This window comes from Pseudovirgaria hyperparasitica (genome assembly GCF_010093815.1).
Source record: "Pseudovirgaria hyperparasitica strain CBS 121739 unplaced genomic scaffold EJ05scaffold_5, whole genome shotgun sequence".
NCBI classification, from domain to species: domain Eukaryota; kingdom Fungi; phylum Ascomycota; class Dothideomycetes; order Acrospermales; family Acrospermaceae; genus Pseudovirgaria; species Pseudovirgaria hyperparasitica.
This window is the reverse complement of record NW_022985553.1, coordinates 233,964-256,601: the sequence shown is the minus strand read 5'-3', so window position 1 is coordinate 256,601 and position 22,638 is coordinate 233,964. Positions and strand designations below refer to the sequence as shown.

Genomic DNA, 22,638 nt, shown 5'->3' with positions numbered 1-22,638 from the left:
TATCCGCAAACAGTGCCTCCGCTATCGCCGATGAATAAACTTGCATGATGCATCTCCGCATCCTCACGAGCTCGCCTGATCTGCGCCTCCTCGTCCTCGTCCTCCTCCTCCTCCTCCTCCTTCACGCTCAGTCTCACACTCACAGTCTTACAATTCTCGGACAACGGCTCCTGCTTAGTCGTGCCCAAGGATCGTGAAGATGTCCTCACCCCGTGTGCCATCACTGATGCCAAGCCAGCATCAGCTAAGCCGAAGTCACTCTCTCCTATATTGGCAATAACAATCTCTTGAATGAGCTGAAAGATAATGGCATTACATGGCGAAAATAAGGAAGAAGACACATGCGAAGCACCAAACAAGACACTACCCGAGGAATCATCGGCTCTCCCTCGGTTCTCATGGATCTTGTCAGCTCAAGTTGTTCTTCGGCTTTCCACATGGCAGATAGAATAAGATACTCTTGGTTCATACTACTGCATACGGCTTTCTGCTGTTGGTACATCTACTATGTTATAGTCTGGACTGTTACGATCAGAGTTTCACTGAGAATAGGGGTGATTGAGTACTTCGTGGCAGAGACATGCCCATACAACGTGATGCACTATGAGGTTAGAATCGGTGACATCTATAGCAGTGTTGTACAAGTCTGTGATGAAAACCTGGGGCCCATGAACAAATTGAGAAACCAAAGTGGACAGTGCTCAATAGGTGCTTGTGTTCTGCCTTTTGCTTCTGAGCACCTATTTTATCGATAAATCAAGTATTACACCCACTCTGCTACGAGTGTAAAGATTTCTGTAAGACCGTCCTTCCCTATAGATGGTATATATCCTGAATGTACTAATACCTATGTACATAGATCAACCGTAGGGAGCATCTTCTTCTCTCGACACATAAACGGTGCAAACAAACTGCTTGCCGTGTAGCGATAAAACTTCCTCTCCCGTACCGTATCTCCATGGACACTCACCCTCGAAATAGTTTTACGTGCCGTCTTTTGCAAGACAGCGTCATCGTCACTTCCGTCTATAATGCTTCTGTCATACCACTAGAAAGCTGGTTGTTCTCAATCTCTACGAGCGGACGATTATACTGGTAATTGTGGATATTGAATACAAGGACTTTCCATATGCGTACAAGCAATCTGGCAGGTCAAGACTCATGGGATTGGATTCAGTTCATCAATATGTGAGGCCTGTTTGGACATGTCAAGGCATCACTTCGACTCAGTACACTTCACCGGTACAACGTGAAATCACCAGAGGGCCATCATATCAATGCAAGATTTTATGCATTATCTTTTCTGTGTGCAACGTAGTGACTAGTTAACACCACGTGTATCTGTTATGAACCCCACAGCGACATGAATGACAAGTCTTCCAAGGATTGAGTCCTGTCAGCTTCAGTTTGCCTTTGTTGTTGCAAGTACCAAGTCGAATAATGTAATTAGTCGTACTAGGTGATATACTTTTGCAGAGGTGGCAGGAACATTCCTAAGCTGGTGTCAGCGAATTGGATCGCCATTCTGATCCAGAAGTCCACCGGGACCATCCGACGGTCGTTCTCTACGTCAGGATCACAGTCCAGCGGACTTGCGAACACACAAACGTGTCCATCAACAAGAAGGGTCAGCATTGGGTCCTGCGCTGGTAGGCGTTCGAACATGGTGGCGATCTCCGAATAGCATGGCAATGGGGCTGGGGAAGTTGGTGAGAAGTCTGCATGGACTGATTCGAGAATCGCCTTAGAAAGGGGACCGACTCGATACTTGTCAGCCAGCAGATACAGGTTCCAGGGACCCACGTCCTGATTTGGGAGGCTTGCGAAGTACAACCATCCAACAAAGGCCTTGACAGTCTCATGGTCGAATTCGGTCACCTGTAGCTTCAGTGTAGTGTTTTCTTGATTGGCTTCACGTAAAGCAGCTCCGAAATAGTTGGACGATTGGAGTAGGACCTCTTCATGGACGTTCAGGGTACTGTTCCTGCCTTCGTAGGAGATTTCCAGGACAACTATGCTTCCATCGATTGCACTAAGAGATTATGAGCTAAATCATCGAGGTTAGAAGTGTAACGCTTACTCGCAGAAGTTTTTGTCATCCTCGTCGAGTACATCTGCCTTCCTCTTGCGTATGTTACGGCCCGGTTGCATGTACCCAGTAGGCTGCGCCATTCCGATAGAGTGAAAGTTTCGGAGACTGGGAAGACATATGTCAGTTTTGATACCTCTGAGTGTCATTCGAACACCACACAGCCTGTGAATAGACTATGTTCTTGAAGCTCACCTTGGCAGTCGGAAGAGTTTTTTGAGGAGGGTGAAGAGGATCGTAGGGTTGGTCCAGGTAAGACAGTATTTATGACAAGCAAGCCAGTCAGGCTCACAAACTATAAGCTCACTTGCGGAGTAAGGAGTGAATTAGATTGAAATATTTGCTTGTTAGCTTGGCAAGGAAAAACGTGGTACAACACTGTGCCTGATAAAATGTGCAGGGTTTCTCTACAAGCGCTCAACACCTTATGCGCCATAGCTTTATTCATTTGCACATATTACTACAACTTGTACTACATTAAGGTCAGAAATAACAATATACCTTGAGCTAAGGTGGCATTGGCAGTCCCGGCAACCCCTATTTTCCCGGATGGAATGGGCGATAGACACTGGCAAAGATCCACTACATATATCAACCAAGCTTTCCATTATTATGACGGCACTGGGGATACTTTGTTCAGCTAGATTTAAGGTGGTAAACTCCAACCGTAGACCCATGGACAGTCATCAGTCATCAGTACTGTTGTTCGTTTTAACAGACAGGGATGGTTGAAATTCAGACTCAGGGGTAGAAGAATCTATCTTTATACCTGAATGGGCGGACAATAGAGGATCAAGATACTTTTAAAATGTTGATATGAGTTGACAGGACTCTCTTGGATCAGCTTGAGAGCATTTAAACATTTTGTAGCTCACGCACGATCTATCACGGCCTCTTAGAACAGTTCGCCAGTGATTTAATTCATGATTCCACGAACTCATAGATACCCCGATGGCTAATGTATCCCTAGACAGAGTACAAAGGTTGCGTTGAAGAAGAACGAGAGAATTGTAAAGCCCTAACGCCCGTTCACTATCCCTACCTAGAGGGGACACATGTATTCTGACTTCGAGGTATCCTAGAGGAGTACAACATCCATAATCTAAAGACTGCAGTCTCCTCTTATAGCCTATCCAGGGCACCCCTAAGAATTTCCGCATACTGCCTCTTTCTCTGTCTGTCAAGAAATCTTGAATCAATCCACAATGTATATGCAAATCCAACTTCGATCCCTGGCTCACTTTCAATAAGACTATGTACGAATAAGACTATGTACGAATAAGACTATGTACGAGTGGGGTATAAGCCACCTAGATACATGCCATTAGGCTCAAATTGAAACTCTGTGGGCAACAGAGAGCGATCTTCGACTTCAAAATCCTTCAATAATGTGGCTTGTCCCGCTACATAGGGTTCATCCTAAAATACGTATTCCACCAATAAAGCAGGAGCTCTATAGAGGGCTATTTGCACGCTCTTAAGATATGAAATTCATTCCAAATCCCCGAAAATCCCTCTCATGGTCGATAAATCGCAGCGCTATCGCCAGGATAGTCCAATTTGTCTCTCTTTAGAGGGTGCCCTTTCGAAGAAATCACTGAGACTCTTATAGACATAATACAGTTTATACGTTGCGTGGGGAAGAACTTGTCGGCTCGATATGATCTTTCTCGATCTGATTTGGAATGTGTAGCTAATGGGAGGAACTGTCTCTGCTTCAATCGATCTAAAACGACATGTCAGGTTCTGTTGCGGTACATATGAACTTGAGATACTCACTTGGATAAGCAGTGCGTGTCTTTTTCTCTGGACGGACTGGAGGAACGGGTCGTCATTGTACGATTCGATGCGCAGACGCGGCTTATGGTGGATGTAGATGTGGCTGCGAAGAGGAAATTCCGAGTAAATACGAGTCTGTGTAATTAGCAGGAGAAACTCAAGGCAGATATATCATTCAATAGTACCTGGAGAGGTAGTCGTAGCGTGTTACTATGAAAGAAAGAGACAGAGAGAGAAGACTAGTTTACAAGATAAACCCATCTCACATTGTTATTCTGCGCTTATGAGCTTATGGTCTAACGGGCGTCTATGGGATCAAAAAATTGGCATAGCATGAAAGGCAGGCAAAAAACCCCTTGGGAAAAACACGATCGCTTCATACCCCTCTTTATCTGAATCAATGATATCTAGTTCCGTGCTTATACTCTCATTCTGGCATTATACGCAGCAGATTGTGACTACAGATAAGGGTATGTGAGGACTTTGAAGGTGCTCAGTATATTCTGTTTTATAGTGCTGAACAAGTTTGTAGTTATGAATCAAAGGAGATCATGGAAGATAGAATGACATCCTACCAACTTAGACCCTCTAGGAAGAGATCAAATAGCTATCGCAAGACACGGAAAGATTTTTATGGACATAGTCTATGTTCTAGCAAGATTTCTCTGCAAAGTAGAGCGAGGGGATGTCATCGCAGCTATGTTTACTGTTGTGACGTGGTTTTATCTCAACTAGTTGAGTGAACATGATATATTCTGTAATGAAGATCTCAACAACGAGACCGGACGTTGGATCACTCTTTGTTAAGAAGTTAGATACTTCACAGACCATGTAATGGACGCAAAATCGGGTCCTTACCATTTTCGTGTTTCGGGTCACCTATAGTGCGCCAATGTGTGCCATCTTACGAGTTGAGCTACAGGTGTCTCCTCTTTCTGGTATTCAGGCAAGTAATGGTCAGTCTTTCCTTTCCACGCCACTGAACTTCGACTTCAGTAGCGCGACTCCACGCCCGACCTCCATGGACCACACACCGAGACTCATCACAAGTTCCTCCTCATGATCTCTATCCCTGCCACAGCCTCCCGAATACACATTTATCCAAACTCGGCTGATAAAATCGTCCAAAGTAGTCGAGCAAAGAAATGAATGATACTTTGGTAGCATACTCGTTCGAAGCGCGAGGCATAGTCCTCAACGATTCAAAGTGCTAAACAGAAGTGGCAAGAGCCTTGGAGAGCTCTTGGAAGATGTATCGACCTAGGAAGAGATGGAGTGCGGTGGCCATGGTATGAGTATAACGAGGAAGAGAAGGTGGGAGTAGTAGATTCGATCGTCGAAATACTTCACGGTGGTATGAGTCGAAGTCTGTCACGGCTCAAGTACAGCGTTTGTGTCTAAATTGGACCAACCTCCCCGCTCAGCCCAGCTCCAATGTAGTCTGAGGATCGTAGGAAGATATTCTTATGCATGGAGATGGTTTTCAAAGCGATGTCAAGGTCGTCAGGAAGATTCCACTAGACATCACGAAATGTATCCTCACGGAGACTAGTAATAAGGTTAGATCTACTTTATTGCGCCGACGCTTGGGATACTGACTCAGATGCTGGAAGTGTAATCATCCCTTTCTGGATTGGAGATCTGTCATCGTAGAAGGACTCAGGGTGGGATGGTGAGGGATGTGAGAGCTGAGTTGGCGCGTTGGCATTTGCGTGGGTATACAATGGATGACGATAGGATGGGTTAGTCACGAGGTGGAACACGGAAATACTCTTTACCCCTGATACGATCATGAAAGCACCAAGAATACACTGTTTAAACCTGAGCCTCACTTTCATCTTAGCTTTGAACATTTGAAGAAGATACCCCAAATATTGATAAGTACCATGTCCAACTGTCACAACTCATCAAACTCCTCCACACCCCTCATCCAGGCCCCCTCCCCATCCTCCTTCTCCTCCTTCCCCCTCCCCCTCTCCCCAACCAGCCTTCTCACAACCGCTACCCAAAACTCCACCGGCACACCCACTGCCGCCATCCTCTCGCCCTCATCATCGCCCTCAAGCACATACTTCATCGCATACATCTCCACAAGCAGCCTACACAACGGACTATTCGACGGCAAGATATCATACGCATGCCTCACTGTCGAAAACCACGGAATCCAGGACGAGGCCGACGCGCTCGTATGGATGGATTTGATGAGAGCCATGCGCAGGGCGGGGATGTCGTAGTAGTCGGCGAAAGCGTACAGGTCGATGAGGAGGATTTCGAAGAGAGAGACTTGTGGGTCTGCTACATCGCTAGTATCCTTTGAGGCTATGGAGAGGCGGTCGAAGGGTTGAGTGGACACGACATCGGTCTCGGTGAACCAGATCTCAGGGGGAGTAGGGAGGCGGCCATAGTACAGGAAGTCGAGGAAGGCCTCGAAGACTTCTGGTGTGATGTGTTCGAGCTGGACAGCTCGAGTGCCGGACTCGGCGAAGTTGCCGCGCAGACGGGCGCGAAAGTAGGTGCTGTATTGGCATAGGAGGTCTTCGTGGACGGTGTACTTTGTGCGGTTGGGTCCGATGCGGATGGTGGTTATTGTGCCTGTGAGGGTTCTGTGCGTTTTGTTAGTGATGCTCGGGGGAGTGTTGGAAGGTGTGTGGGCCCTCTGAGATTTCGGTGTTGACGTACGCAAATGAGGGTCGTTCGAGTGATGATGGTGATGGGTTGGTGTTTTGAGAATGTGACATTTTTGCGGTTGGTTTCTTTGATGAGAAGGCATTTGGGATATATGGCTTGTCGTATGCGTATGTATTGCTCCTGGGAGAGTGATATAATAGTCATGACGCTTCATTCATTGAAAGACGCTGTCAGGGTGAATGTTCTGTGCTTCGCTGTTCTTCACAAGGCGCACCATGCTTTGTCATACCCCAGGCTCTTTGTGCTTGCGTGAATGCCAGCGATGGTCTCGTTAAAGAATAATATTGGTGCATAAGCATGTAAACCATCAGTTGTCTTTCTCATGATCCCTTTACTTTTTCGTAATTTCCGATGAATGACAGTGGAAGACTTCTCCAGGCATAACTCTCTTACATCTTCATTCACTCTCGTGAATACATGGCATGAGTGGACGACCACTAGCCATCCGTACCAGCCATACGAACTTTTGACAAAACCTCCAGATCTCAACGGCCGACGTAGTCACAAACTAGATTCTACTCCATCCATCAGCCGTCCATGTGACATTCTAATCGCCAGTCCACAAAGTCTAAGCATGTAACATCTTGTAATCTAGAGTCAAAATGTAAGATGAGAATTTTTAAATGGTCTGCGCTGATGGGATGATTCATTGCCACTACTCCATCCTTAGATCATTAGTAGATACCCCTGAAGAACCATGAATAGATCTATCACACCAAACCTATCCACAGTTTCCCTAATATAAACCTGCTTACGACCCTCTCTGCACCTCATCTCATCTCACGCGTGCTGTGACATAATTCATACTTACTCACATCCCGCATATCTACTCGTCCAGCTTTCTCTCCCCTTGTACACGCAACCAATTCTACGAAAGGACTGCATGTGACTGTCCCAGCATTCATCTTACGTACTTACTTCACATATATATATACTAGCATCAAACGCAGGAGCATCAAACCCCTTCACATACCTCTCTACTACTTTACTAGCATAGCCCAACAACTACTAGCACATGAACGATTCACGAGCAAGCAGTAAAGACCATCGTTGACTTGGAAAGTGCATGGTTCAATCTGAATGAAACTCGTGACAAAAGCTGTGTTGTGGCATACACAATCAATGCTGGAGGGAATTGCAGCATTGTATATGTAAAGAGTATACGTAATTCATATCAAGTTAATAGGACCTATATAGCTAGCTAATACCGGGGCAAGAATACAAGACTAGCTGAATGCGGCATCATCATGGACAGCCGAAAGAATAGGGCCATGGGGATTCCTATTCTCAATCCAAGCAATCCAAGCTTCTCCAGACCAAAAGATCGCCCCATGGCCACGTTCATGTTCATGCTTTGGTCGGTTGCGGGGTACCATCCAACGTTGCGGCCGTGTCTGCGACTTCAGCAGCACTCTTTGCCGTCTCTTTCTCCTCCTGCGTGGCCTCTTTCTGCGCAGTCGCGTCAGCTCCGCCCATGCTCGCGACAATCTTCCTGACGACGTCGACAGTAGGCTCTGGCCCACCCTTCTCATTAGCTAGCACCTTGCCAGCCGGCGTGACGACGAAGACACCGCGATGAGCAGTTCCAGCCTTGCCGAAGCCCAACGGCTTGATCAGGACCTGTTTCGGGTCGCATAGTAGCGTGTACGGGAAGCTGAACTTGTCACGGAAGCTCTTGTTGCCCTTGGGCGCGTCAGTTGAGAGGCCGTAGATTGAGAGGCCTGTGGCTGTGAGAGAGTCGTAAGAGTCGCGGAAGGAACACGCTTGTCTGGTGCCTAAGGTGACATCACAGTTAGTTCAAAATCTTGGCGTGCGATGTGATGAATGCGACGCGATGCGACGCGATGCGACGCGATGCGATGCGCTCAAACTTACAGCCTGGGGTATTCTGCTTTGGGTATGTGAAGATGACGATGCCTGCCTTGCTCTCGGCCAGAAGCTTCGCAAGTGTAGTCTTGACGCCTTCGTGGGTTTCAACTTCTCCTCCAAAAGTTGCTATGTCTATGGTGGAGCCGACTGTTGGTAGGCCGCCTGCGACGGGCTTCGTCTCTGCAGCAGCTGCAGCAGGAACAGGCGCGTCCTCCTTCGACGCAGGCTTGACGACGTTCTTGACAGTCTCCTTCACTTTCGCGACCTTTGAGGTGGGTTTCGGCGCGGGCGCAGGCGTGGCAGAGCTGCTCTTTTTGCGCGCAGGCTTTGGGGGCGCCACGGGAGGAGTCTTGCGTTTACGAAGTTCAACCATTGCGCGAGGCTGTAGGATGAACTGATGAAGGAATATGAGCGGCCCAGAGAGGTCAGGAGATGCTGTGGTGCGGGAATTGGAGCTGCAGAAGAGGGAACAAGGGCGTGAGGAATTGGGGAGCGGCAGCTGAAGCGCCCGACTTTGGGGAGGGGGATTAGGCTTGCTAGCTTTAGTCGCGGATGAATATGCGGTGGCTTCGTAACGCGTCCGTCTGTATTGTACGACCACAAGGCTTCGGGAGTGGGGTAATACTTCAAATTAAGAGGAGTTCCGAGGTCGAAGAGTTCGATTGATGGATGTTTGTTTGCAACAATGAAGACTGATGTTTGACGTGATGGATGGAAGAAGGCTCCAGGACCGTTGCGAGTTGCGAGGCTCTGACGGCCTATATATACGAATTACTGCTGTCAGTGTCAGGCCAGACGTAACGGTCTGCAGGGTCAGCTCTGCGCATTGCTGCTTGGTTCCTGATGCACGAAGCCATCAACATGGCGTGCATTGATGCTGTTGTGTGATTGGAATGCGTAGTTAACCCTGCCTGACCTCAATTGACATCGGCTCTTTTGCTCCCTATAATCTATAATCGATGGATACTAGGTGAAGTTAGGTAATCAGCTGCAGTCTTGAACCTTATGGGAGGATTCAACCTTGACCCATCAATCATTCTCCAGTATCACATATCCTGGCCAATTCTCTGGCTATTATATCGAATCGTGGACTCGTGTATGGTCTCCGATACACCCTCTCCATCATACATGCATCATGACGCATCAATCATCTTTAGGTCACTTACGATAGTGTACCAGTCTATAAGAATGCGTGTGTGAAGAAACTGCTCTACGTCTTCGCAGTATTCATTCTGATCTGGAAGTATAACACTTAGTCTTTGACTCAGTGTCCTGTTTCTGCTTTGCACTCTGTAATGACATATGGTCAACATCAACGTGTCGCGATGGATGTCGTATGGTTTGTGTCTCAGAGCATGTCACAAGAGCATGGATATTCGAGTCGCAACTTGGGCGCTACACTTCCGACAGCTGCCGCTGCACACGCTGCGTACTTTGACTATTCTCTTATATGGGAGACTACTGCGCAGATGGGCATGCGCCGACTGGACAAAGACGTTGTGGGCAGTGATTCTTCGATACTGTGGTACATCATAGTGTCGCTGCCCATGGATATCGCACCTTCGTAGCCATTGCCTCATTGGCGTCAGGCCCCATCTGGGCCGCGAGCAACATCCCAACTTACATCACGATCAATGCTCATGACAATCCATGGATCAAAGTACCCCATCCATGGTCTAGCAGTCTTTTTCCTCTCATCTTATCCCACGCTCGCCGACTTCGCTTGTCCAGCACTGGCCCATAAAAGGCCGCACATTTTTCCGCAGCAGGCTTTCTGCGCCCAAGCATTCATTCCAATCCATCTCACCCTCAACTGATACAAACTCTGCTTTGCATATACAGCGATCTCGAATGAGCCTTCCCCTAAGTCTTATAAACACCGTCTCTAACAACCTTTTGCCGACAATGCGTTCTGTTCAAGAGAAGCCCACACCAACGACCAGGGAGGTCGACCCTGCACGTGTCGACTCCGGGGAGGGAATGCTCGCTCTGCCAGATGTCGAAAGAGTTCGTGCAGACGTCACTAGAAGAGCGTCGGTTGTCGATGTAACTTCTTCCCTTCTCTTGCAATGCAAAGCATTGATCACTGCCCTTGCGATGATGAAATGCTTGCATCGTATGCCTAGGCTCGCGTCTGACAATTACTTCAGGACGCATTCGGTAATGAAGAGGGTGCTCAAGTCAGGTATAAGACCTGTAATTGGGTGTAAGTCGTGTCGTGGCAACAGAACATTAAGGCCCATATGCTAATTGATCCAATCAACAGTCAAACAGCGCTCCGTACGTCAAACAAAAGTCATGCTCTTTCGGATACTGATAGAGTATAGTTATGATTGCTGAGACCATCTCACTCGGTGTGCTCGCTCTTCCTCAGGCTGTTGCCCATCTTGGACTCGTCCCGTGAGTACTCCCCCCTTGATATCCCAACAAGGCTTCTCACAACTCTTAGTGGCCTTCTCTTAATTGCCTTTCTCGGCATCGTCGCGACATACACCGGCTTCGTCATCGGTCAGTTCAAAGAAGCATTTCCGGGAGTGTGTAGTTTTCCCGATGTCGGCTTCCTCATCGCAGGTCGGTTCGGACGCGAATTCATGGCCGTGTCCAGCATCCTCATCCTCGTCTTCATCATGGGCGCTCACATCGTCTCATTTAACCTCATGATGAACTGGCTCACAAACCACGCCACCTGCACAATCGTATGGGCCGTCATCGGCACTCTGGTGTCCTTCATAATCGGCATGCCCCGCAAGATGTCAGGCCTCTCCTGGACTTCCGCAGCCTGTAAGACCCCTTGTTTTCCCCTTTACATGCCTTGCAATTCTCACTCCTCCAGCATGCATCTCGATCTTAATTGCCGTCCTCATCACCCTTGTCGCCCTCGCCGTCCGCGCTCCCTCGCCCGGCAACGTCTCCGCCGTTGTGAGCACCTTGCCCCTGCACTCGTCCATTGTTGCCGTTATGACCATGATCCTCGCATACGCCGGTCACGTTGCCTTCTTCAGCTTCCTCGGCGAAATGTCACAGCCGCGTGACTTCAAGAAAGCCCTTGCCTTCATGACGACAACGACCTGCACCTTCTACATGGTTATCGCAGCAGTCATCTACTACTACGCCGGCTCCACCGTGACGTCCCCCGCACTCGACGGCATCGGCAACCCAACCATTACAAAAGTCGCTTACGGCATCGCAGCACCCACAATCGTAGTGGCAGGCGTCGTCAACGGCGCCGTAGCCGCAAAGTACATCTACACCCGCTACTGGGCCGGCACACGCGTGATCCACGAACGCTCTTTCAAGTCCCTCGCATCATGGTACTTCATCAACGCAATTCTCTGGCTCGTCGCCTTCATCATCGCCGAAGCCATCCCAAACTTCCACGTCTTGCTCTCCCTAATCGGCAGTCTGTTTTGCTCGTGGTTCAGTTACGGTCTGCCGGGTGGGCTGTGGCTGTACATGAACAAGGGTCGGTGGACGAGCAGTAAACGCAAGATTGCGCTTGCCGTGGTGAATGCGGGGATCTTGTGTCTGGGTGCGACGATTTGTGTGTTGGGCACGTGGGCGGGTGCGAAGGCGTTGGCGAATGGAGAGGGTGGGAGGTCGTTTAGTTGCGGTGATAATAGGTCTCATTGATGGGAGAATGCAGTCGAGGATATTTGGTTGGTGTTGTATAAGTATTTGGCAGTTTGGATTCTCTATATCTGTGATTTTGGACAAAAGCAGCAGCGGTATAATCATTAGCATTCCGTGCTCTTCTTAACAGGCAGGGCATGTCGTGTTCTGGATATACTGTAGTTTTTTGTATCCCAGACGTGTCTCTCTCATGCGTTGTAGGTGAGGAGGTTGATGCTGTGTACGTGACGTGTGCACCGATGCGCATTGCAGGGTATGGGTAAGATTATACTATGAGAACAACGCATAAGCACAAGTCGTCATATGTTATTGTTGTTGTTGTTATGAATAGTAATATATGATTGTGATCAGGATTGGAAATGTATGTTGGTACGCACTGGGTAAGACGGTATATGCGTCTGACAGCAGCAATCTTACTTGATTACCTTGTGTAGGAGAGATTAGATTAGGAATTGTTAGTTGTTACACGCACACATATGAAGCAGTGGACTGTGTGCCAGCACACACAAGGATCATTCGTCGTATTCATGCGTATTGCAAGTTGAGTACATGACGTGACTCCAACTACACAAAGTTTGTTCATTACATCACACACGCGCGCGACATCAGTAATCGAGGCAGTCACGAGCATGTATGCATATGCTTTATTGCTGGCGGTTCGTACTGAATGGTTGTGGCGTAGTTTGCCTTTCTTGTGTTCGACACGTGTCGTTTGTGAGACGAGTCTCGATCAACAGATGGATTTTAGACGGGTGTTTTTCCATTTGCGGGGACAGAGACAGGATTTTCCGGGAATGGGAAGTGTGAAGATAAGGTATCGGAGTTGATTGCGAGGTTATCGTAGTCGTTTGTTTGTACAATTGTGGGTGTCGTCAGCTTCGAGTTTCGGTGTAATTCCAGATTCATTACCGTGTGGGACTGACCGCTTTCGCATGCGAGTCAGGCACTTACGAGATCTCGAACGTTAATTAGGTCACAGGAGGTTGGTTACAATGCCATGGATGGCAGTGCCGGAGCACGAGATATAGTACGTACTGCAAGATGTATATGGCTGGCATCGCGCCTAGGTGTAGGTCTATCCGTTTTGCCTTTATTCATTGTTATATTCAGGGGCAAGATCGGTGTTTTGGACAGAGAGATTGCACTGGGGCTGGGATTGGCTGAAATTTGGATTTTTTGTTTTGCATTAGGTTGCGGGCGAGGGATTGGGCAAAGCTTTAGGCGAGTAAGAGAGCAGTAGATGCGTGCCGTAACTGATGCCTTGGGGAGTTAATGCTATCTATCTGGTATCCTGATAGTTGATAGTTGATAGTTGATAATTAGTTAGAACGTAATCTCGCATGAAACGGACGGGCTTTGAGTCTTTATGCAGGTATGGAGCATTAGCAAGTCAGATTGCAGTCAGTCGGCTGCTTACGCAGGTATATCCTGGTATACACGCGTATATCTAGGCACGTGTAAGTAAGACGCAGGTACGCAACCACGCAGACGCAGGTACGGCCTGTCAGTCCACGTCAGATCTTTCATGGCTTCATCACCACACACACATACGCACACACGCATGACACTTCCGCCGACAAGGCTTTCGACAGCTGCACTGTGCACGCCCTTGAAACTGAGAACCACGAGCGATGACCTCTCATCGCCAAGGCATCGAGTGGAGGATTGCGGCAATCGAGTGCGCGGACTGTATCGCGGCCACCAGCGCTCCCGCTACAGCTGGCCTGTGCTACTGCTATGTACCCAGGCAGATGCTCGCTGCCGAAGGACGCCTCAAGGGGCCAAATGCAGTCTTGTAACGATGTCAGAATAGGTCTCGTATCACTGTACGCCACAGGAATGATGTTGGCTAATAGCATGGCCGGCTACAGTGCTCCACGACCTCCCCCCAAATCCACGCACGCTCACCACGCGATTGACCGCTCCGCTTGCGTAACGATGCTGCTGCAATAAATCATGAAGGAACACACAGAGCGCAATCTGATTGCCGCTGTATCACTGTGGTGGAGTACGAAGAGAAAACTGTGATGAGCTGTGGCCGACGATAGGACTCCACCAACAGAGTTCCTCGAGTCAATAAGCGCTCCAACTGATTATGAAGGATTAAATGATGAGATGGATGAAGATGACTGGCCGGCCGAGCAAGGATGGCGGCCAAGGGATATCTTATTCACGTCAGCCAGCGAGGGCGTGGTGGAGGTGGTGAAACTGGCCGCTAAACTGCATCCTCGTGGTTCGTTCAGACCCCCAAATTGGCAAATTGCGATTGATGCTGGGCAGGAGATCGGCCGGGCCCACTACGTAACAGGGGGCCCCTCGCCAATGATAATCCTCCGCTACCATTTGCTCCTATCCATCTTCCTTTTGTTCGCTTTCTCCCTCTCCCTCGACTTTCTGTACAGCTTCACGTCTCACGCTCTCTTCTTTTGCCCTTCTGTAGGCTGTCCATTCTTTCAACTGCTCTCAACCACAGTCGCTCTTTCAGCCCCTTCCGTTCGTGTCAAGCTTCTGCAGAATTGATTTCTGCCTCTGTCTTCCTGATATCCCTCACGAGAATCCAGTCTGTCCATATCCTCTTCAAAAAGCCTCAGAAGCAATCAACTCAGCAGAAATGCACTTCCTCACCACCTTCTCCGTCCTTGCCGTTGCGGCCACCGCGGCTGCCTCTGCGCACCACGAACACGCCCGCCTACACATGCGCCATGATGGGGCATATGGCTATAACAACACCGTAACGCCCGCTCCAAACCTGTCGACCGGCTACGAATCAAAGCCTCAAGAAACTGTCGCTCCAGGTGGTACAGACGTCCAGGTCATCACCGAGATCGTGGACAACACGTTGACCTACACTCTGGGTTACGGCTCCACCGCTCAGGTCGTCACCACAACAGTCAAGCACACCAGCACTCGAACTCTTACTCATGTCGTTACCATGACGCGCGCCCCTTCGCAGGTCGCAGAGCAAGACGTACCCGACTACAACGCCAACCCAAATCAAAACCCAACACCCAGCCCCAGCCCTGAACCCACCACCACCATCAGGCAAACATCCACCCTCACCAAGGTCGTCACAGTCTACCGAAACACTCCTACCGCCGCCGACGTTGCTGCTCAGGAGACTGGCGTCTGCGCTGCCCCAAGCACCGTATACGTTACTGAACAACAGACCGTCTATGTTACCGTCCCTGCCCCTGCTGCCTCTGATGCCGTCGTCAAGCCTGAAGCTACTGAGCCCGAAGTCACCGAACCTGAAGCCACCGAGCCCGAAGCCGTCCACACTGGAGGTCCCAAGCAATCTAGTGAAGGTGGGTACTACCCAACCGGCGGCGACTCAGCGTCAAGCGCCGCGCCGACCGGTGCTATGCCTACGGGCTATGTACGACGGAGCTTCCGCGCACCCATCCGGTTGTAAAAGACGCGAGATGAAGCTGAAATTCTGGAGTATTGCTCATTTTTAAAAGTACTCCGGCGGTGTAGCGTTTTGCATGAGTACCGGTGGCAATGAGGGGATGGCATGAGGTGGCATATGACGTTTTCCGTTCTTTGTTGGATTCTTCTTTGCTTGACAGACGAAATGGCAGGCCCGGCATAGTATCATATGATATGATGATGTAAGGAAGATGTCTATACATACATACACATACACACCTACATATATACCATCGAAGGGGAGGCCTGGCGCTTTTCTCACAAGGAGTCTTGTCAGTAACCATTATATCATGTTGTTGAGTTGAATAGGACTGAATTGGCTTGAAAGTGAATTATGTTGAAGTAAGTGCATCCAACAAATATCTGAGTGCGAGAACAGTGGATCTGATGAGTCGAATCTGCAATGCCTGAGGCAGCGTCTCATCATGGCAATTGCAGATCTGTTTACGGCGGCATAAGATGGTAATGTGTGTGTCTTGGACGAGACATTCCATTCAAAAAACATTATTCCAACACAAAGACATAACAACTAATTAGTCCGTCTCCTCATCCAACGTGAACGTGCCCGTCTTAGTAATCATATACTCGGCCACAGCAACATCCTTGCCACTCTCCTTACCATACCCGGACTCCTTGATCCCACCAAACGGACTCTCGGCCGCCGAAGAATTCCCCGTATTCAGTCCGATCATGCCCGCCTCGAGATTCTCAAACAGTCGCCAGAGCCGGTTCACGTTGGTTGTGAAACAGTAGCTCGCCAGGCCCATGGAGGTGTCGTTTGCGGCCGCGACGGCCTCGCGCTCGGTCTCGAACTTGACGAATGCACAAATCGGCGAGAAGTTTTCCTCGCGTAGGACGAGCATGTCGGCGGTTGTGTTTGTGATGACGGTGGGTTCGTAGAAGTAGCCGCCTTTGGCGAGCCCGGTGGGATTCGCGCGCTGGCCGCCGGTGAGGATTGATGCGCCTTTCTTTTTAGCGTCAGCGACGAGTTCGTCGGCCTTGTCGAGGCCGCGTGTTGTTGTGACGGGCCCGAGCGTGGTGCCGTCTTCGCTGCCGTGGCCGATCTTGAGAGTTTTGGTCTGGGCGATGTACATGTCGACGAACTTGTCGAAGACGCCGGACTGGACGTAGACGCGGTTTGCGGTGATGCAGGCCTGGCCGGCGTGGCGCCACTTGAGGGCAGCCAGCTGGGCGAGGGCTTTGTCAAGGTTTGCGTCGTTGAAGATGAGGAAGGGGCAGTTGCCGCCGAGCTCGAGGGTGACTTTTTTGAGGCCGTCGGCACATTGCTTGGCGATGAGCTTGCCCACGCGCGTGCTACCTGTGAAGGTGACTTTCTTGACAAGCGGGTGCTTGCAGAGCGCTTCGGAGAGCTCGGGGGTTTTGTCAAGGTCGGTCGTGAGCACGGAGATGACGCCCTTTGGCACGCCTGCCTGTGCGGCCAGATGGGCGAGGGCGAGGATGGTGATTGGGGTTTCCGGCGAGGGCTTGACGATCATAGCGCAACCTGCGGCCAGGGCAGCGCTGACCTTGCGCAGGATCATGGCGATTGGGAAGTTCCAGGGGACGAGGGCGGCGCAGACGCCGATGGGCTGTTTGATGGTGAAGATGCGCCGGTCCGTCTGGCTGGCCTGGTAGACGGAGCCCTGGATGCGCTCTGCCTCGCCGGCGAACCACCAGGTGAAGCCGGTTGCGTAGGCGATTTCGCCGTAGCCTTCAGCGCGAGGCTTACCGGTCTCGTAGACGAGGAGGGTGGCGAGGTCGTCCTTGTTCTCCTTGATCAGGGCGTCCCACTTGTACAGCATCTCTGCACGGGAGCGCGGGGAGATCTTCTTGAATGATTCAAAGGCCGTTTGAGCGTGCTTGACGGCGACGTCAACGTCAGAAGCATCGTTTACCGGGCATGAGATCCATGGCTTGCCGTTGCCTGGGTCTGTGGCTCTGTCAACATCGTTATGATGAGATAGTCAATTGATATGGCGCCTACCAATGACCTCAAATGTCTTGCCAGACTGCGACTTCACCCATTCTCCATTCACATATGAAAGGTTATGCAGGAGATCTGGGTTCTTGAGCTTCAAGGGTGTCAGATGATATAACTGGAATATGGTATACTTTCAACATACCTGGAACGGAAGAGACGACATGTTTGCGGTACTGAAGAGTCGTTAAGGAGTAGTGATCTTTTCGGATCCGGAATATAAATCCCTTCTGCCTGCTTGAGTGGAGTGGTGCTGAGGACGACACGAGTCAGTTCCCTACAGGCAGGTCCGGGCAGAATGGTGTCGGTGGTCAATGAGGTATCTTACCTGCCTGCGTAGTAGATTCTGTGGCGATGATGCAATTCGGCTGTTAAATCCGAACAACTTAACAGTCGTCCCCTCGGTCGTCTGCACTACCCGGAGCTTTCTCACTAGTCCCAAACTAGCATCATGATATGGCTGCCCCTCATTTTACCCCTCCGCTTGTACACTGATGGCCACTCCGATCCCATCTGCGGTGCAGCAATGCATTACTATGACGTGAACTGCCATTGATCTTGCGGGAATTTGTGTCGAAAGCTCGTGACAATGCCAAAGAGTGCCTGCCTCGATCGTCAGGCATCAGCTGTCTGCAGAGCAGGAGTACTCACGCAAGTTTCGGGAATAACGTCTGCCCTTTCTCTAGCGTTATCCATCTTTGATTCTCCATAAATCTACTCCAATCTCAATACTCAAATCACCAGCACCAGATTAGGTAATTTACCATGGCGGCAGCATCAGCACCGAAATTAGAAGGCAAAGTCGCCATCGTCACCGGTAACAATCAGCATCGCTCTGCGTAAAAATCCACACTCGTGAGAGCTCACAGATCAACAGGCGGAGCAGCCGGCTTCGGGGCCCAGATAGCAAAGACCTTTGTCGCCAACGGCGCAAAAGTGCTCATCACAGACATCAATGAAGATGCCGGCGCGAAAACGGCGGCATCCGAGAGCTCCTCAAGCCTGAAATTCTTCCGCCACGACGTCACCAGTGCCGACGACTGGAAGGCTACGCTGGAATACGCAGTCAAGGAGTTCGGCCACGTCGATATCCTCGTCAATAACGCTGGCGGCACATACAAGATGAAGGTAATTGAATGAAGATGACCGTTGAGACACGGTCACGTGGCCACTACTAACCCGGATCCGCAGCCGACGCTAGAAGTCACCGAGAAAGACTGGGAATTTGTCTTCAATCTGAACGTCAAGAGCATCTTTCACGGGAGCAACACTTTGGTCCCTCACTTCATTGAGCGCGGCAAAGGTGGCTCTGTCGTCAACATTGCCTCGGTTGGTGCATCGCGGCCAAGACCAGGGCTTGTGTGGTACAACTCAACGAAAGGCGCCGTGGTCAATGCAACGAAAGGTTTGGCATCAGAGTATGGACCGCACCAGATTAGATTCAACAGCGTGGCTCCGCTCCTGACGGGAACCGGTCTATTCTCGAGCTTCGTGGGTGTCGAGGATACGCCGGAGAATCGCGAGAGCTTTAACAAACAGGTGCCTTTGGGTCGATTGGGTGAGGTACAGGATACTGCAAACGCGGTGCTATGGCTAGCAAGCGATGATGCAAAATTCATTACTGGTATCAACATCAAGGTTGATGGTGGCAAGTGTATCTAGTACCGTCACACACAAACCGAAGTGTCAAAGACACGTAACGCGCCACTACGTCGCTATTCATCATTTCTAGGTCATACCACAATTAGCACTGCTTCATATTGCTACACCGTCCAAACCATAATGATATTATTCTTGAGCTTATAATCAGTGTACAAGCGGCAGGACCCATCGCTGCTTTATTCTTGCTTCTCATCTACCCAGTACCGGAAACTGCCAACTTCATCAAGTGATCCATGAACGTTTGCAACGACACATCATCTGTAAAAATGGTTTGCGCACTTTGGCTGACGCCACCATATGATCCAGTAGTATGTGTCGTACTGGGATTGAGTTTCGAAAGGAGGAAACGAGCTTGCGAGCCACCAGCATCACAAACGATGAATCGAGGTAGAGGGAAGCGATCTTGGATGAGTTCCTGAAAAGATACTTAGTTAGGAAGCATATTACATATTCTGGCAGTATACTGTACCTTTGCGTCTTCTTTGGGAGACTCCAGTAGAGTCCTGAAGCTATCGTAACCCTCTTGATCCTGATATCCAGCTTTCCTCCATTCGGCCATCGTCTCACCGTGGAAGATAAGAATGTGAAAGAAGGTATCGAGCAAGAGAACCGTCTCAGACTGAATCGAGGTAGAGTCGAGCAGAACAGGCTGGCCGCCTTCGTGGTCAAATCCATATGAATCCAGAGTTGGTTGAATCATGATTAGGGAATTACTGACATCTTCGTGGTTCAGGACATGGCGGTAGAAAGCAGTCTCATCGGGGGAATTGTTGAAAACTTGTAGGAATTGTGATCGGCGCAGGTGGAACATGAATTGAGGATACAGGGTGAAATTTTTCTCCAGTCTGAAGGAAGAAGGATCATCTTTCCTGTACTCCGCAAATCTTGAGCAGAGGCGGATGAGCATGCGGTCAACCCAGCGAAGGACGTCTGGGCCATCATCAACTTCAGCCTTGAAGACAGCTATCCGCGACATGAGTACTGCTGCGGCTTCTTGGTCGAATGACTGAGCGATCGCAGGATCGCCTGATGGACCACTTAGGTTTCTTGCCACGGTAGTCACTGAATATTCATTAGCTGTACTTCTTAAATGGCCCGTATTATGGAACGTACCTCTTAGGTGATATTGTCCAGAAGAATGCTGGTAGTATGTGAGGAACTGCATCATGCCCTTCTGTGGTCCTTGTTGCATTTGATTTGGTCCACCCTGGCCAGCGATCTCAAAGTAGATACCGTAGCTGGCACTAGGATCGATACCACACATCTTCCATGAGCAGGTGTTACCAATGCCACATTCTGTTTCACCTACTGATGCGGACTTCTTGTTCATCGAGACCGCGTGTCCGATCAAACCCGTGACTTTTAGCTCCTTCGTTGTAAGAACCTCAAGCGATGCGTTGAATCCCATCAATAAGTTATCGTCTGCGTCCTTGTCGAATACCCTTGCGAAAGATTGTTTATACATCGAGGACGTGAAGCTATCGGTCAAAATCATGTGGCCTCCAGTGGAATTGGCCAGACCTTTCATTTCCAAAAGACCAACTTGGTCGAGGCAACCAGCGAAAATATCGATGATATGGCCGTTATGCGCTGTCCGCTTTGCTAATGCGTCGTAGAATTTCAAGGCCTTCTTGTAGTACTTGATGTTGTCCCGGTCTATATCATGATGTGATCGGATCGGTTCTCTTAGCTCAGGTCCAACAACCATACCGGGCCCCTCTGTAGCGGCACCACCTGTGAATAGCATTACGCGCGCACCCGTGTTTGCGAAAGAAGTCTCCAACAGACCAACAGCGACACTGAGGGCGACACCGGTACACCTAAGCGCACGTTTGTCGTTGGCCACTGGCCAAGGGTCCTTTTGCAATTGCTCCAAGGCATTCGTGAGCTGAAATTCGCAGGATTCAACGGGGAGGAGGAAGCGTGCCGCAGGTCCCATAGGAGGTGGTGCTCTTCCGGGTTGGGGTGGCATATTCGGTCGCATGCCTGGAGACGCTAGTCCAAGCATTTCTTGTACCTGTTTTGCTGTATAGTCCTTGCTGCCTCGGAAAACATATGACTTTGCGCACGCAGAGTAACCCAGTTCATGTACCTGGGCCGTAGTGCCATACGTGATCAATCCAACCAGAGCGTATGGAGGCAGTAAGCTCAAGCTCATAATAATCGAATCCTTCAATGCCTTCAAACTATCTTCCTCTTGGCAGGTATCAACGACGAAAACAAAAATGGGGGGCGACGAAGCAGGTCGAGCCAGCCGGTATTCGATCGTGGTGCTGTTAGGGTGCAGTTCTGGGGGTATGGCATCCTGAGAAATGTCTTTGTAGTGAGGCGGTAAACCATTTCGTTGTAGACAAAATGGGCATATCCAAAGTCTAGCACGCATATCAACCTGACTGAGGATTCGTCAGCTTGGATTTCCTGATCGCGACCCATTTGGTGACGTACCAGTATGGGTTCAAAACAGCACGACATGGCGGCTTGCAGGAGACAGGTTCATATTGAAGGAGCGGCGTATCAGTCTTTTCCTTCAACGGTGTGTACAAAGCACCAATTGGGACTGTAGAGGTTTAGTTGAGGAGTCTTCGCCGGACATCCATCATTCACATACCGACCAATCTTGATGCCTCCTGTTGTCAGGGTCAGTGATGGTGGAAGGCAACTACACGGTTGATCTTACCATGCGGGAGCTAGGAAAAGTATTCCAGCTGAGGCGAACACCATCTCGGTCTTCAATATCACTCCACTGTTCTTTCATCGATTCAAAATCCATGTTTACGTTCGTGTGCTCCGGAAGAGCTGCAATCGCGGAATTTCGATGTCGCACACACGCAGAGTGTTCGAGGCAATGAGACTGTTGGAGATAAGCCTAAAGGCAGATCAGAGCTAAGGTTCAAGGAACAATATATTCAAGGAAAAGGACAGCGACGCAATAGCAGTAGGCACCGAGATCGCCTTTTGTGTTCAGCGATGCTCTTGCGGATATGTTGTTCTAACTAAGGCCACAGTGGAGCTGATACCTAGCTTTCCCGACATTCAGCCGTGCCAACGTCAAGTTCGTTTTGCGCTCGCCAAATTTTTTCTCTTCTTCTCATCAACGCCAGCAAACAACATACTAGCTACGGCGCTTCTGATTCCAATTGACGAAGTAGTTTTCGCGCTGCGCGAAGATCAGATTTCTACCCACGGCTGGGCGCCCAATTTGGAAGATCATTCTGACTCTTGTGAGAAATTGGGAATCAGCAGAGGTTACATATTGCAGTACATGAATCAAACTATGTTCAATCTCTCCATTTATGTTTTTATTCTTCTCAAGCTTCGCTAGCCGTTTGATCACACTCTTAATTGAAGTAGCTATTGCTCATCGACCAGAACTTTCTTTAGTGTTCCTGCTCTGCTTGCACACTTTTCTTCCATCCTCAGACAAGGAATTCGCTTTTGTCTCGTCAAGTCCATCTAAAATCTCTTGCAATCATAGGTGCCTCAGGCTCGCTTGTGTCTTGCTCATATCCGGATC

The 22,638-nt window shown here is 49.6% G+C and overlaps 9 protein-coding genes across 9 annotated transcripts; 3 read left to right on the top strand and 6 right to left on the bottom strand.

The window, feature by feature from the left end:
• Positions 1-1,455: 1,455 nt before the first annotated feature.
• EJ05DRAFT_498728 (uncharacterized protein) lies at positions 1,456-2,172 on the bottom strand (the record flags this gene model as incomplete). The annotated part of the gene is made up of 2 exons (XM_033746727.1): positions 1,456-2,032; positions 2,081-2,172. The coding sequence occupies 2 exons, from the start codon at positions 2,170-2,172 to the stop codon at positions 1,456-1,458; spliced, it is 669 nt and encodes a 222-aa protein (XP_033601968.1).
• Positions 2,173-5,765: 3,593 nt separating this feature from the next.
• Positions 5,766-6,606, bottom strand: EJ05DRAFT_526157 (uncharacterized protein; the record flags this gene model as incomplete). Its single annotated transcript, XM_033748857.1, has 2 exons — positions 5,766-6,471; positions 6,548-6,606. 2 exons carry the CDS (start codon positions 6,604-6,606, stop codon positions 5,766-5,768), a joined length of 765 nt encoding a protein of 254 aa, XP_033601967.1.
• A 1,297-nt stretch (positions 6,607-7,903) lies between these two features.
• EJ05DRAFT_484461 (AhpC-TSA-domain-containing protein) lies at positions 7,904-8,798 on the bottom strand (the record flags this gene model as incomplete). The annotated part of the gene is made up of 2 exons (XM_033745347.1): positions 7,904-8,331; positions 8,432-8,798. 2 exons carry the CDS (start codon positions 8,796-8,798, stop codon positions 7,904-7,906), a joined length of 795 nt encoding a protein of 264 aa, XP_033601966.1.
• A 1,532-nt stretch (positions 8,799-10,330) lies between these two features.
• Positions 10,331-12,356, top strand: EJ05DRAFT_531155 (amino acid transporter; the record flags this gene model as incomplete). Its single annotated transcript, XM_033749004.1, has 6 exons — positions 10,331-10,471; positions 10,576-10,631; positions 10,692-10,705; positions 10,753-10,825; positions 10,875-11,206; positions 11,259-12,356. 6 exons carry the CDS (start codon positions 10,331-10,333, stop codon positions 12,053-12,055), a joined length of 1,413 nt encoding a protein of 470 aa, XP_033601965.1. The 3' UTR covers positions 12,056-12,356.
• Positions 12,357-12,967: 611 nt separating this feature from the next.
• Positions 12,968-13,381, top strand: EJ05DRAFT_300990 (uncharacterized protein). The gene has a single exon (XM_033740599.1). The coding sequence runs from the start codon at positions 13,053-13,055 to the stop codon at positions 13,293-13,295; it is 243 nt and encodes an 80-aa protein (XP_033601964.1). The 5' UTR covers positions 12,968-13,052; the 3' UTR covers positions 13,296-13,381.
• Positions 13,382-14,616: 1,235 nt separating this feature from the next.
• Positions 14,617-15,892, bottom strand: EJ05DRAFT_300905 (uncharacterized protein). Its single transcript, XM_033740598.1, has 2 exons — positions 15,613-15,892; positions 14,617-14,708 (listed from the first exon to the last, which is right to left on the bottom strand). Exons 1-2 carry the CDS (start codon positions 15,766-15,768, stop codon positions 14,658-14,660), a joined length of 207 nt encoding a protein of 68 aa, XP_033601963.1. The 5' UTR covers positions 15,769-15,892; the 3' UTR covers positions 14,617-14,657.
• EJ05DRAFT_474620 (aldehyde dehydrogenase) lies at positions 15,834-17,833 on the bottom strand. The gene is made up of 4 exons (XM_033743634.1): positions 17,791-17,833; positions 17,608-17,715; positions 17,469-17,556; positions 15,834-17,414 (listed from the first exon to the last, which is right to left on the bottom strand). Exons 2-4 carry the CDS (start codon positions 17,626-17,628, stop codon positions 16,018-16,020), a joined length of 1,506 nt encoding a protein of 501 aa, XP_033601962.1. The 5' UTR covers positions 17,629-17,715; positions 17,791-17,833; the 3' UTR covers positions 15,834-16,017.
• A 141-nt stretch (positions 17,834-17,974) lies between these two features.
• Positions 17,975-19,237, top strand: EJ05DRAFT_474619 (oxidoreductase). The gene is made up of 3 exons (XM_033743633.1): positions 17,975-18,279; positions 18,340-18,590; positions 18,654-19,237. The coding sequence occupies exons 1-3, from the start codon at positions 18,228-18,230 to the stop codon at positions 19,122-19,124; spliced, it is 774 nt and encodes a 257-aa protein (XP_033601961.1). The 5' UTR covers positions 17,975-18,227; the 3' UTR covers positions 19,125-19,237.
• EJ05DRAFT_300740 (uncharacterized protein) lies at positions 19,207-22,103 on the bottom strand. Its single transcript, XM_033740597.1, has 6 exons — positions 21,802-22,103; positions 21,733-21,751; positions 21,570-21,681; positions 20,238-21,517; positions 19,594-20,186; positions 19,207-19,539 (listed from the first exon to the last, which is right to left on the bottom strand). Exons 1-6 carry the CDS (start codon positions 21,892-21,894, stop codon positions 19,318-19,320), a joined length of 2,319 nt encoding a protein of 772 aa, XP_033601960.1. The 5' UTR covers positions 21,895-22,103; the 3' UTR covers positions 19,207-19,317.
• Positions 22,104-22,638: the final 535 nt, after the last annotated feature.